This window comes from Tursiops truncatus, chromosome 13, assembly GCF_011762595.2.
Source record: "Tursiops truncatus isolate mTurTru1 chromosome 13, mTurTru1.mat.Y, whole genome shotgun sequence".
NCBI lineage: Eukaryota > Metazoa > Chordata > Mammalia > Artiodactyla > Delphinidae > Tursiops > Tursiops truncatus.
Window position 1 is genome coordinate 73,261,580 of NC_047046.1, and position 14,430 is coordinate 73,276,009.

The window sequence follows — 14,430 nt, forward strand, 5'->3', positions numbered from 1 at the left end:
GGTGCAACAAAGTGAGCGTTGGTAACTCAACAGAGCCTTGCTCAGAGAAGGTGCTCTCTTACACTGACCGTGGATGTGATCCTTGGCAGAAGGATGCCCCTCTAGCTGGGAAAGCCAATTCCCTGGGGCCACTTGCACTTATTTGGAACAAATCAAATCCTGTCAATCCAAAGGCTCTCATCGCACACGGTGTGAATATTTATATATAAAGCGTGTGTCAATCTGGCTGGTGGCATGGACCGCAGCAGCCAACAGCACACAGAATAAGCCTGGAAAGAAAAATGTACTTGGCGGCTGTCCCTGGAAGGCTCTTCGAAGGGATCTCTGTTTGAAATGTTTTCCAGCTGTTATTTCCTTTCTGAACAATCGGAACCTAATTCAATTGGTGGCACCTTTCTCCTCTCCAGATTTTTGTCAGAAGGCAAATTACCCACCTATAGCTCTCCACAATCATATAGATGGTTTTGCTGGTTTGGGCTGAGGCTTTTACTGAATTGTAAATAAATGATCCTGTTGGTACAGGGGAGGCGTATTCTACGTGATGTGGTCTTTCAATTACATGGCGTGATGGCAGACTAGCAAGACGCTGTGCATTATCTCCAGAATTCTGGGGGTAACAAGGTCAACAGCTGTCTCCGAGCTGACTCAGGGCAGATCCACGTTAATTACTGTGTTTCTGGGGGAGCTGGGGCAGACGAAGCAGAGAGCGCCAAGAACACCCATGGGTTACAGTTAAAAAACCAAACAAAACCAATGAAGCTTGACTTTGGAAACAGTTCCATCCTTATATATCATAAAAACTATTTATAAAACAAAACACGACTCCATAGATACACCAACACCACCTGACTTTGGAAACAGTGCCATCCTTATATATCATAACAACTATTTATAAAACAAAACATGACTCCATAGATACAACTTTCCTTCTGGCTTAATCATTTCCCCACCCAGCTTCCACTCCCAGTGCGGTTGGCAGTGAGGTTAGAGACAGAAGGGGATAAAAAGCCACAGAAAAGAGACTGAAGAAGTTAGAATTCAAAACATAAGTTGTCACCTTGCCAGAAACGGACGAGAATCTGGAGTCCCTGACTTGCCTGGGAATGCTGGTGAAGACACCACACCGCGTCGGAACAGGAGGCGAATCCAGCTCAGCTGAGTCGACCGGCTGCGCGGACTTCATTTCTGTCCTCCCATCTCTGGGAACCAGCCTCCCAGATAACAGCAACCTGCACAAAGCTTGTGTTTGCCACCCTCCTGTTTCCCCACCAGGGTCTCCGTCTCCCCTCCAGACATTTTCTTTCCCCTTCAGCTGGCTTTCAACTTGATTACTCATAAAACGTTAATGGTGACGTAAGTTTTATTTGACAGTATCTCAGGATGCCATTTCCCAGGGAAGCCATGTTTTCTTTAACACAGTAGCAGGCACAAGGGATTCCATTATTGAGATATAACAGTCATATGTGCATTCCTGACTCTTTGTCAGAGCCCTAAACTAATCGGCTTCTCTCCTGCTCCCATCTAAAGCTCAGAGCAGATACTCCTGTGCTGCAGATGGGTCTTTGCCACTCACAGTGTGGTTCACGGAGCTGCAGGGGTGACATCACCTGGGAACTTGTGAGAATGCAAATCTCAGACCCCACCTTTGCCATAACCACTGGATCAGAATCTGCACTTTTGTAAAGTCCCCCCACTGATCCATACGCACAATCAAGTTTGAGACGCACGTGGTCTAAGCAAGTGGTTTTCAAACTGTGGGCTGCCGCTCGTTAGTAAGTCATGAAATCAATTCAGTGCTTGCGACCAGGATGTTTTAAAAAATGCAATGATAGAACATATGAGTGCATCACATGTAGTAGGGGTAAACCTTGTGAAATTTGTTTCAATTATTGTAAGTGTTGGGTCAGTGTGTATTTTTCCAGTGGGTCAATGTCAAAACATTTGAAAGCTGCTGATCTTTTATTTAATTTTTTAAAATTTATTTTTGGCTGTGTTGGGTCTTTGTTGCTGCCTGCAGACTTTCTCTAGTTGTGGTGAACAGGGTCTACTCTTCGTTGTGGTGCGCGGGCTTCTCACTGCAGTGGCTTCTCTTGTTGCAGAGCACGTGCTCTAGAGCGCAGCCTCAGTAGTTGTGGCATGTGGGCTCTAGAGCACAGGTTCAGTAGTTGTGGCACACGGCTTAGTTGCTCCGTGGCATGTGGGACCTACCTGGACCAGGGCTCGAACCCGTGCCCCCTGCATTGGCAGGCGGATTCTTAACCACTGAGCCACCAGGGAAGTCCCGTGAAAGCTGCTGATCTTATGATCTGGTTGGTTACTCCTCAAGGCAGTCTAAGCTCTACCCTTTCCTTAAGTTCACCCATCAGACATATACCTGCAACATGAAATTAACCCCTCTGACAGCTGAACGGAAACATGCTTTCTTAGGTTCCCTCACTTTCACCATGAAGCTTTATAAAGAAATGGTTTTGTATGTAGGTCAGTGATAAAGACTCATTTGATATATTCCTTCTAGAAAAAAAAATCTTTCCTGAAAAATAGCATGTTTCCTTCTATTAGATAATGTGTTATTTAATCTATTGTATTTCTTTTTGAGTCTTGACTCCCAGTTATCTTTGTGCCATATCCAACACTACAGAATAGTCACTATAATTGTTTTGTAATTCTTTCTTCATTACCTTGAGAATATATGTTAATAGTCTGTGTACATTTGCCAGTCACCTCATATCAGAAGGTCAGAAAGGTTAATTCTTTATAGATCAGGAAATTGCATGGTGGAAGCAAACGGTGATGCTGGTCTCCTGCACCATGGAAGCCCATTCTGTGACGTCGTGTTTGATTCCAATGTCGGAGGAGAACGTGGGCTGGGGGGCCGAGTTACATGTATCCTACAGGATTAATCAGACGGTGAATGAATGTGTTCTGAAATACGGCTCTGTTACACCTGCTTTAGCTGTGTGACGCTGGGCAAGCTATTTTACCCCTCTCTATATTAAGGCTAATAAAAGTACCTACCTAATAGGGCCTGGGGAAGGCTAAATGTGTAATTCTATCAAATACGCTATAAAATGTTGCTGTATACCGGGCACAGTGGCAGATGCTGGGAATACAGCAGACAGAAGTAGAAAGTTCCTGCCCGCTGAGTTTCTAGTCTAGCAAGGAAGCAGACACCAGACAAGCAGCAGGTTCTCACAGAGGGAGACAGTCAAAAAACAAGGACCTCGCTTCAATAGTCTCCCAATGGGTTCCCCTGCTTCCGCCCTCACCCCTTCAAAGACCCTCCACGGGCCCAGAAGGGAATGCAAAGTCCTAAGGCTCTACTTGGGCTCCAGCTGCCTCTCCAAGGCGTTTCCTACCACTCCTCCGCCTGCCTTGCTCATTCACTTCCAGCCACATTGACCCCTTGCTACTTTTCGAGCACCCCAAGCAGGTCCTCCTCAGGGTCTTGTGTGGATCGTTCTCCCCCAGGATCTCCACATGGCTCACCTCTCCCTTCATTCAGGTCTCTGCTCACAACCCCTTTGTCGGTGAGGTCTTTCCAGAAGATCCCACCTAAAATAGACACCCTCCAGCACTCTATTCCTCTACCCTTAATTTCCTCCCGTAGTTCTTTTTAATACCGATACATATTATAATGGCTTATGTGTCAACTTGGCTAGGCCCAGTATTTGGTATCAGTATCCAGATATGTGAGCAAACGTGATTCTAGATGTTTCTGTGAAGGCATTTTTTTTAAGATGAGATTAGCATTTAAATCAGTAGACTTTGCATAAAGCAGATTGCCCTCTGTAATGTGACTGGGCCTCATCCAATCAGTCAAAGGCCTTAAGAGAAAAACACTGACCCTGAAGAGGGAATTCTGTCAGGAGTCTGCCTTTGGAGTCAAACTGCAACATCAGCTCTTCTCTGGGGCTCCAGGATGCTAGCCTACCCTGCAGTTTTAAGGCTTGACAGCCTCTACAATCACATGAGCCAATTCCTTAAGTCTTTCTGTTTGTGTACATACATACACACGCATCTATATCCATCCATCCATCCACCCACATATATATATATCCTATTGGTTCTGTTTCTCTGGAGAACCCTAAAACATAGATCTGTTTGTCTTCCTGGACCAAGAGACACACTCCATGACAGCAGAGACTTTGTGCTATCACTGCTCTATCCTTGGCGCTCAATAAACTTGTCTTGAATGAAGGGAGCCAGTAAGAATTTCAGATTGGAAAAAATGCTATTAAAGGAAATAAGCCAGGTGACAAGAGTCAATGACTGGGGAGAACATTTTCTTCTTGTACTGGGTTGAATAGTGTCCTCCCAAAATTCATGTCTACCTAGTACCTCTCAGTGTGATCTTTGTGGAAATAGGGTCTTCGCAGATATAATTAAATTGAGATGAGGTCATAATGGATTAGGGTAGGTCCTCATCCAGTAAGTAGTGTCTTTATAAGAAGAGAAAACAGAGACACAGAACACACGGAAAGGAGGATGCCGTGGGAAGGCACAGGGACACAGAGACACGGAGGGAGAATGGCGTGTGACGTCAGAGGCACGTAGCATCCAGGATCGCCAGCAACCACCAGAAACTCTCGGAGAGAGGCATGGGATGGCTTTCCCTCAGGGCCTCCAGTAGGTTGCCCACCCTGCTGACACCCACTGGACTTCCAGCTTCCGGAACTGCAAGAAAACATATTTCTGTTGTTTAAGTCCCCAGTTGTGGTACTTTGCTCCAGCAGCCCCAGGAGATGGACACACCCCTCTTCCTCACATCTCTATCAGTTCCCCAGAACCCTGCAACTCACCTGCAGCTGTCCCCAGAGCCCCTCACTGAGTCACCTTTTTTGTGTGGAGCCCCCAGCAGCTGAGTGCAGGTTCCCACTTGGCCACCGGGTAACCTTGCATCTAGATGTGAGCAGGTGGTGAGAGTCTGCACAGGAGCTGGGGGTGGTCCAAAAGCACAGCCAGTTTTTTCAAAACTTCAGTGTCCTGGTTGGGAGGAAACAAGCCTCAAACTGTGCTGGGAATCAAGACCAGAGCACATGAGGTTACCAGCCAACTGCACAAATGGGACATCCAGAGGCAATCACCCAGCTTGTGGTTCAGTAAGCTCCTTTTTCAATTAAAAAGCCTGGAAGTATCATATATGAAGGGGTCTTGTAGATTTCCATCGGCTGCTGTTTCATCCAGAGGATGACAGCTTTTCTCTGCCAGGGCTAGAGCTCTCGTGGGGCTCTGGCGTGAATGCTCTTGGGTGCTGTGTGTGTGTGATTTTGGGAAGAAGGGCACGGGACTGAAGGGCGGTTCCTACTGGCACGAGCTGGTACTGGCTCCTGCGATACTTTTCATTCATAGCACTGATCACAGTTTGTAATTGCATATTTACGGAATTAATTTATTTTGCCTGGAAGGATCCGTGTCTGTTTTGCCAAAAATCCCCAGGAGGATGGGGATTATGACTTTTTGCTTCCCTGTGTCTGCTGCGCAAAGCGCGGTGTGCAGCTGACAGCAAGCATTCGATAACTATTTGCTCGAGGGAAGAGAGATGTGTAAACACAGATTAATAGATTGGGATGCCAAAGTCACCCTGCTGAAGAGTGCTGTACATCTCTTAGAAGTAACCTCCCTTTTCACTACATAACTCCATCTCCCGTGTGGCCCAACTGATGAAAATTCCCCTCCTCTTAATCTTCACATAAGGGAACTTACGTGAAGGGAACCAACTCATGGGGCTTTCTTTCTCTCCCCCAACTCTACTGTAACCTCTTTTTTTAGGTAGTCAACTTTTTTTTCCTTCCAAAGGAAAACTTATGTGGAATCCCAATCCAAATCCAACTGAAGGCTGAGTTGTTCACGGGGCAGTGGGAGTTGCGGCAGGTGTGGAACCCTCACGAGCCTCCCGCTAAGGCACCTCCAATGATCCCCAGAGAGTTTCTGGTTTGAAAACCCCACTACGGGAGTCCCAGAGGATCCCCCCCATCTGGGGACGTGGGCCTCTGAGACTCAGCTTCAGTGGAAGCTGGGCCCTCAGACCTTGACTCAGACTCAAATGTTGGGACCACACTCCCCCAGGAGGTGGCCCCCCCGGAAGGCAGATTCCGGCTCCTCAGGGAAACATGTCTCCCCATCACCTCGTATCCATCTGATAAACAGACTGACTACTTCTTCAGGACTGAGCAGCAGGATTAAGCACAGTACAACCACATAAGAAAAATAACTTTGTTATTGGACATATATAATCTTATCAAAAGTAGGTCATAGCATCACATCCATAACTGAATACTAGCTCAACTGTTATATGGACCTGTTATAAATAACGAACATAGCTACTGAAGGATATGACTAGCCACTGGAAATAAAAACAGAGTCACGACACACATGGAATTCCCCAGGGTGCTCGCTTTGGGGATCTCATAAAGAACGCTGAGGCCCCTGGGGGATGTGTAAAAGGGTCTTCTTTCTATGATATCCCTAAAGCAGTAATATTTGTTGCAGGAGCACGTGAAGTCCAAGGTTTTATGTGTTAACAATTATGGCCATGTTTGTGTTTTTTCCTCAAATGGAAAATTATTTTTTGATTTGTTGTGAAACATACATGCTGATGGTGCCAGGACAAATTTCATCTATTTCCTGAACTCATTATTAATAACTTTATGCTTTTTTTTTTTGCGGTACGCGGGCCTCTCACTGTTGTGGCCTCTCCCGTCGCGGAGCACAGGCTCCGGATGCACAGCCTCGGCGGCCATGGCTCACGGGCCCAGCCGCTCCACGGCATGTGGGATCTTCCTGGACCGGGGCACGAACCCGTGTCCCCTGCATCAGCAGGCGGACTCTCAACCACTGTGCCACCAGGGAAGCCCCTATTAATAACTTTAGATGGCTCTGTTCTTCTAGTTGTTTGGCCTGGATTCCTGCAAATGAATTTCCTTTTCAGGAAAGGTTATCTGAAAGATGTTAAGGTGATACTGCTGCTCTGTGACAGGCTGGAGTGGCGAGAGGGCGAGGGACACTCGAAGTATGAGGAGGGATTTGCTATCACCCCAAGGAGATGCCTGGTGCCAAGTCACGAAGAAGATCCTCCCCCTGCATGCCTGGCAGCAGGCCTCACGAGGCCGACAGTAGTATGAACCCTAGAAAGGGAGCATGGCCAGAACCAGGGGGCCCTTCACCTGGCATCTGGTGGAGTAACAAAGCCCCGACCCCTGGATGCCAATGTGCATTTGTTATTTACCTGTTTGGCTAGGAACACACCTGCCTGAGTTTATACGGTAGAAATGACTTTAGTTGACCAATTCATTCTGTGGCAGGTGTTAGAATTAATACAGAAGGAGAGACAAGACAGCATTCCCTGTGTATCCCCATAGGCGTTGGCATCATAAAGCTTATAATTTCTCCCTGTGGAATTGGAAAGGGAGGAGAATTTTCTTACACTAAAATGTATCCCCTCCTTGCGCTATTTTGAACTGGAGAGTTTTATGCCCATCGCTTTCCGAAACAGAAGCAATCTATGGAGTCCTATTCTAAGTTCTAGTTATCAGGGTGCAAAAAATTGAAGTCAGCATTTCTGGGAAAGAATTGAGGAGTGTACAAAGACCTTTCTTCCCCATGACACATGAAGTGGATTACCAAAAGTAGCAAATTTTATGCCCCCTACCCCCAAAAGCCTTTTCCATTAGGTTCTAAGCGGAAGTCCTGTTTAGACAGTGAAGCTTTGGTTTTCCACCCATAGCTAAAAGACACATTAGGAATAACAATGCCTTATTATGTCTTATCTTTGACAAATATAATTTGGGCATACAGAGTACATATTCAGTCCTACGGTAGCGGTCCAAGTTTTGAAACTCTGAGGATAAATAATTATTGTATAAGTTGACCTGATCCAGCAGATTGAGATGATAAAATACAGGTTACTGTGTGTTTTGTTAGAAAATCTTATCCAGAATCGTCTCACAAATCCCAGATATTACCACCTTCCATTCATTCTGTTAATATATTACCCTAGCCTCTGGCTAAACACGCAATTTCGTTGCATTTTATGAGTACTCAACAACAGAGAAGAAAATTCTATTTCTACATACAGTTCATGGTTAAAAAGGTAATTAAATTCTTCATTAAAAAAAATCAAAGATGAACCTCATCATTTCTCATAGAGCCTGTGCATGATTTTGTTTTTTTTTTAGCATTCATCCATCCACACACTTTAAATACTGTGTCCCACAAGCAGGCAAACGTTAAATATATATACCAGATGGGAATCAACATCTGCTCAGTTCATCTCTGCGAACCCGTGGCTGGCGAGTGCTTCTGCTGTGAAGATTAGATTCTGGAGAGGCTGAAAGGGGGCAGGAAGGATCCTAGAAAAGGAGCACTGAGGATGCGTTCGCTTTCAGCTGTAACACTTTGGTGGACAGTCACCGGGGACTTTGCGTGAGTAAGAAACAGCGGAGTCAAGTGTTGGTGAAAAACTCAGCCACTGGCTGGCTGACTGGAGCCCTGTGTCTCTAACAGGATGGGGACGAGAGAAGGAAGGCTGGTGTCACTTGAGATTTGCAAACACAAGCCCTTCTTATCGTTCTGAAGAAAGATTGAAAAGTGGCAATATAAACACCCACGGTGGTTGTCTTTAAACAAGCTCTCCCAGGAGAGTGAAATGATGTAGGCTAAAAGGAGATGGAAAAAGAAAATTAAACACAAACCGCCCAGAAAGTCATGGGGGCACTGCAGGGTGGGAAATGGGAACATGAGCAAAGAGAAGTTGTAACAGTGGTCCTTTGTGAAGCTTAATACAAGTACAAAGGTCTCGTGAACAGGTCGATGAAACGTCATTCTGGGTGTCAAACGACAAAGCCACAAAGTGAACCTGAAGGAGCCTGTAAGCTGCCCATTAAAACCAAGAGGTTCCCCAACAATATTACAAAGTGGCAGATGTTCCTGCCCCTCCCTTGAGCACTCGTGCTCCTGTGGTTCCAGAGAAAGCCTTTTCCGGAATGTGTGTCCTTCTGAGACCCAGAAGTGTAAGAGCGAACACTGACTCCAGGGGAGGTTTGGGAATATACTTTGCCAGCTGCTTCCTGTGTTTGCCGAGGAAAGGAAATCAAGAAGACCTGCAAGAACTGCAACTAGGACTAAATTATGGAAAATTAAGGAAAAACCGGGAGGAAGTTTTTAGCAAACGAGGAAAACTGTTGTTTTGCCCCTCCCTCATCCAAGAGATCTTTCAATCATGTGTCAGTCTGAACACGCTGGCAAGCTTGGCTGGCCCCTGACAAGGGCTTCTAATTCCCACAGACAGCACATTTACCTGCCTCTGTGACGCAGCAGGTCCCCTGCCCAAGGTTCTTCTGCTCCATGGCCAACAACCCGAGCAGGCAGCCTCTTCCAGCCTGAGCACCACCGTACACCGATTCAACCTGGATCACAGCCTAATGGCGCCTGGCGGGCACCCGGTCACAGCCAGGGAATTCGGCACCTCTCCCTGAGGGTCAGTTACCTTTGCTTAACAAATAATCTATGGTTTACTAAGCAAGCTCACTCAATCGATCAGATAGCTTTAAAACGTCCTGGCCAACCGGGAGCCCGCTGTTCTAATGTGAACCAGGGCACTGCATTCACTTACTTTTTGTCTTGACAATGGAATTTACTCCTACAGCGACAGTAATTTTCTTCTTCAAATAGGATAGTTATAGATAAGCGTGGTAGGAACCCTTAACTGTCACATCTTGAGTGTCAGTATGTGGCAGCTTATAGGACAGTCAATATGGGACTGTAATTTTTCTCCATCTTTTCTAATCTCCACTCCTTCTCTCCTTTCCTTAATCAAAGTGAGGAAACAAGGTTGGATAAGAGGACAGAATATTTTAAATCTGTTAGATTGACAAGGAAAAAGAATTATCCACCAAGATAAATATACATTGTCATCTCTCCCTTTTCACTGAAAATTTTGATTTAATTTGACTTAATTTGATTTAATTCATTTAATTTGATTTAACTTTGACACTGAGGTGTAATAGTCTATTTTGGACACGTATCTATTATTTTTAATAAGTAAACTCACATTTTCTTAGAACTCGCCTTGCCATTCCCCACTTTTTGATAGTCTGCCAAATTTTAAGACACTGTGAGAGTACCTGATTCAGAAATCAGAAGGCCCTGGGAAATAAGGAAGTCAAAGGAAAGTTCCATGCAGATTCTCCAGGGGAAGCAAGTAAATCAATCATTTCCTCCCTCTTGTCTTTAGTATGTCTAGCCTGAAAATAGTGTTTGGGATAAGAGAAGTATGGAGAAGAAAGGAAAAGAGTTTAAAAAAAAGAACGTATCTTTTCTAGGTCTCCAGTGGTGTTCTGTTCTGTTCTCTGGATGATTTCACTGCAGGCGAACACTGCTCTTCCTTTGGCGTGAAGATGTCGGCGTGTGCTAAGGATAGAAGTCTCTGTGGGTTCCCAAGTCTCTTGTCTCAGTTCTTTTGGGGTTGTCATCTCCAGAGCCGAAGTCCATGGTCTCTGGAGAGCTGGATAATTCCTGAGGTAACGGGAACTCCTCTGCTGAAGAGTCAGTCCGGTGCCCGAACACCTTTTCCTGCAGTTCGGTGATGTCGTTGCGGATGTCCGCCAGCATGAGCAACAGGAAGTCGAAAGAACCAGGGGGTCCCTGCGCAGGAGAGAGGTGTCAAAGCTAGACCACCACACACCCAACCCCTGGCCGACTGATGGCTTCTGTGGGCTCCGGGGTCTGCTGTCCTGCTGCTGGCTGGCAACTACTTAAGTCAACTCTGTGTCGCAAAGGGACGAAACATAAGGACTACAACAGCCTGGGGGATTCTGCCTTCTATTCCTTCAGCTCCCGAATAAGCTATGGTGACACGCTGACCTCTCGTAGCTCTAGGCTCTATCAAATCCGGTAAAATGACAGAATATGAGAATAACCCTCCTAGGTTACTTTCCAAAGAAGCCTGGAAGACACTTACGAAGGCAGAGAGTAGTGGTTAAGAGGCTGGGGTTCTGTTGCGTTTGAACCTCAGCTCTGCCACTTACTAGCCGTGTTGCCCTGGGCAAGTTACTTAATTGATTTGCGTTTCTGTTTCCCATCCATAAAACGGGGATAATAATAGTCCTAACTCTGTAGGGTTTCATAAGTGAGAGTTTAATGAGTTAATGCATGTACAGGGCATGTAGCATAACACATTTTTAAATGTTATCTTTTTAAAAATGAAATTATTAAAATGTCTATAAGGATGGTTGACTATAACTGCAATTTTTAAAAAAAATAAATTTATTTATTTATATTTTTGGCTGTGTTGGGTCTTTGTTGCCGCGTGTGGGCTTTTCTGTAGTTGTGGCGAGCGGGGGCTACACTTCGTTGCGGTGCGCGGGCTTCTCATTGCGGTGGCTTCTCTTGTTGCGGAGCATGGACTCTAGGTGTGTGGGATTCAGTAGTTGCGGCACGTGGGCTCAGTAGTTGTGGCTCACGGGCTCTAGAGTGCAGGCTCAGTAGTTGTGGCACCCGGGCTTAGTTGCTCCGCGGCATGTGGGATCTTCCTGGACCAGGGCTCGAACCCGTGTCCCCTGCATTGGCAGGTGGATTCTTAACCACTGCGCCACCAGGGAAGCCCTATAACTGTAATTTAAACGAAGTTCAGTATATGGTAAAGGCGTCCATTCCTCATTGACCAGGAAAGGTCCAAACGAAGGCTTCCTAATTCTTCTACTGACTGAACACCTTTTGTCATTATAAACTATTTACTAAGCCTTGATTTCTATGAAGTGCTGTGTGGAACATGCGAAAATAATGTGTGAACATGAGTGTTCCGGGCTTCAATCTTTTTTTTTTTTTTTTTGGCGGTACGCGGGCCTCTCACTGTTGTGGCCTCTCCCGTTGTGGAGCACAGGCTCCGGACGCACAAGCTCAGCGGCCATGGCCCACAGGCCCAGCCGCTCCGCGGCATGTGGGATCTTCCTGGACCGGGGCACGAACCCGTGTCCCCTGCATCGGCAGGCGGACTCTCAACCACTGCGCCACCAGGGAAGCCCTGGACTTCAACCTTTATCAGCCTCTGCAACCCCTGCTTTGAAGCCACCACCTCAGCAAGCAGCAGGACAGCAGCTTACGTAACTCTGCAAAGCACTCAGTGCTGTACGGAGAGCATTCTGACACCAGTGGATGATCACCTGAGGTGTGGCAGTTCAGATGCCACCTGCATTGCACAGATTAGGGGATGGACACCCAGAGATGGATGCTAAGTGACATGGCCGTGATCAGAGAGCTAACAGGTGGAAGAGTGGAGATGGCATCTCAGACCTCCTACCTCTAAGGTCAAGGATCTTTGTCTTTCTTCAGAAGTGACACTGACTTCTTCACAAGCAATGGGGTTGCTTGAATCATCTGTGCTTTTGGATACGATTAATTTTCACTTTTAATCTCCCAGACACTATACGTCCAATCCAGCTAATTTTGTCTCAATGGTCCTGAGTAGCTGAGCACGTCTGAGCTTTCTGGAGGGGACGGTCATAAAACCTGCTAGGGTTCTAGTGGTGGCTACATTCTTAAACCTTCAGAGTTATGACTTAACCCCGTAGATTTCTTTTCTAGCTCCTTCAGATGTTGTAAGACATACCTGGAAACAGACTCACGACATACTGGGGTTTTGAATCTTAAGAGAAGACATTCCAAGTAGAGATTAGCTATGATCATAGAAACAACAATAGGAAATGAATTTTCAAAAGTAAACCCCAACCAGCTGCTAAAGGCTTCTGTGATTCTTCTTCTAACCACGGAGTTCTCTGTGGGCAAGTTGAGCGACAGCTGGAAGGGGCTGGCTGTTGCTCATAAGACCAACTTACAGGCTCCTCAGAGCTGCAGCCCTGAGCACACTGCACTGGGGAAGCAGGACAGGTGGTGCTACTTACTGGAGACCCTCTGGGGCCAGGTGCTCCTCTTTCCCCCTAAGAACAGAAGGGTCAGGGTTAGCTTTCTGGACAACACGGATGCCACCACCCCGGTCTCTATTTAGGTACCCCACCACTACCATCTGCCTGCACAAAACAGAAAATACTTCCTACGGGAAACAAACGTTAAGCTTGAAGCTCCACACGTGGGATCGCTGGTTTGAACCGAGCTGCTTTGAGTCAAGTGCCTCTCATTTTGATTTCCCCCGAGGCCATATATTTTCCAACCAGATCTGACAGCAGGAAAGCTGCTATTTCCAGGCAGTGTGTGGAATAACTTAGAAGCCTCCAAAGTAACTCACACTGACTTCTGTATGAGGCAAGTGGCAGGCAGCCCTCAGAGCGGAACCACCCACTTGCACAGAATGGGACTTCTCCTGTTCTTGACTTAAACACCACAAAGAAATGGGAACACACACAAAACAGCCCCACACGTAACACTGGCTAACGAGAAAAACCCACGCTACCCTGACAGCAAGGAGGCTTGTTTAACATTTATAGGGTGATTTTTCTTAGAAGCGGTTTTGGCGGTTGTTTTTGTTATTACGGTTGTTCCGTATTTTAAGAAAATGGCTTTTTAGATTCTCCTCCCAGCTTTGGGGACAAAAGGTGTATCTGTGTCTCAACTTCGCCACATGCAAAATGGGGACAACAAACTGTGCTTGAGTTTTACGTGATGCCTGCCCAGTAGGTGGAAACTGAGAAACCTAAGGCGTGTAAGGACCCCCCAGAAGACTTACCTTAGAACCATCTCTTCCTGGGGCACCTGGTGGGCCCTACAAGACAAAGGGACCTAGTTTAACAGAAGGAACGCGCCTTCCCCAACTACACATGGGAGCTGTGATGAAATACTGACCACGGGGCCCCTCCGGCCTTGCTTAATGTGGGACAGATCAGGAGACGGTCCCATGGGTCCCATGGAGCCCCGCGGGCCGGGCTGCCCGGGGGGGCCTGGAATACCCGGGAAGCCTGGGCTCCCCTTTGGTCCTGGTGAGCCTGCAATCAAAGAACACCTCATTAGTCCACAGCCCGCGAGGAGGGCAAGGCTGACTGACAAGAGAGTCCAGGAGCCCCATTCAGCCACTTCTCTTCCCTCTCTGACCTTTGCTTTCTGACCTCTCCACTGAGATGTCCCATAGGCAGTCTGAACTTAACACGGCCAGAAATTGACCTCCCTATTCTTTTAAAAAATGTTTATTGAAATACAGTTGGTTTACAATGTTGTGTTAGTTTCAGGTGTACAGCGAAGTGACTCAGACTTCCCCATTCTTTTCACGGACCTCCAGCCCCCTAGCCACTCAAGCCAGAAACCTGAGAGTCTTCCTACAGATTTCCCTGTTTCCACAAGCTCCTTATCCAATCAGTGACCAGTTCTGTGCATTTCACTTCTTTAACAGCTCACAACGATCTGCTCCTCTGCGCCCCCCATCACCGCAGGGCGGTGGTTAATGCAGCTGGGGAGTGTGAGTGTCCAGGTTTCAGCAGCATTTGATTT

The 14,430-nt window shown here is 46.7% G+C and overlaps 1 protein-coding gene across 4 annotated transcripts in view; it reads right to left on the reverse strand.

Annotated features, from left to right (window-relative positions):
- Positions 1-546: 546 nt before the first annotated feature.
- Positions 547-14,430, reverse strand: part of CCBE1 (collagen and calcium binding EGF domains 1) — a 244,326-nt gene continuing 230,442 nt past the window's right edge. For 2 of the 4 annotated variants that reach the window (XM_073790784.1, XM_073790785.1), the window contains 4 exons: positions 13,792-13,931; positions 13,676-13,711; positions 12,831-12,932; positions 547-10,641 (listed from right to left, as the gene is read on the reverse strand). In XM_073790784.1, the coding sequence (XP_073646885.1) occupies positions 10,408-10,641; positions 12,831-12,932; positions 13,676-13,711; positions 13,792-13,931 (512 nt within the window). In that variant the 3' untranslated portion in view covers positions 547-10,407. Of the gene's footprint in view, positions 10,642-10,690; positions 11,608-12,830; positions 12,933-13,675; positions 13,712-13,791; positions 13,932-14,430 lie in introns of those variants that run through there. The other 2 variants (XM_033837809.2, XM_073790786.1) reach the window with 2 other exon arrangements.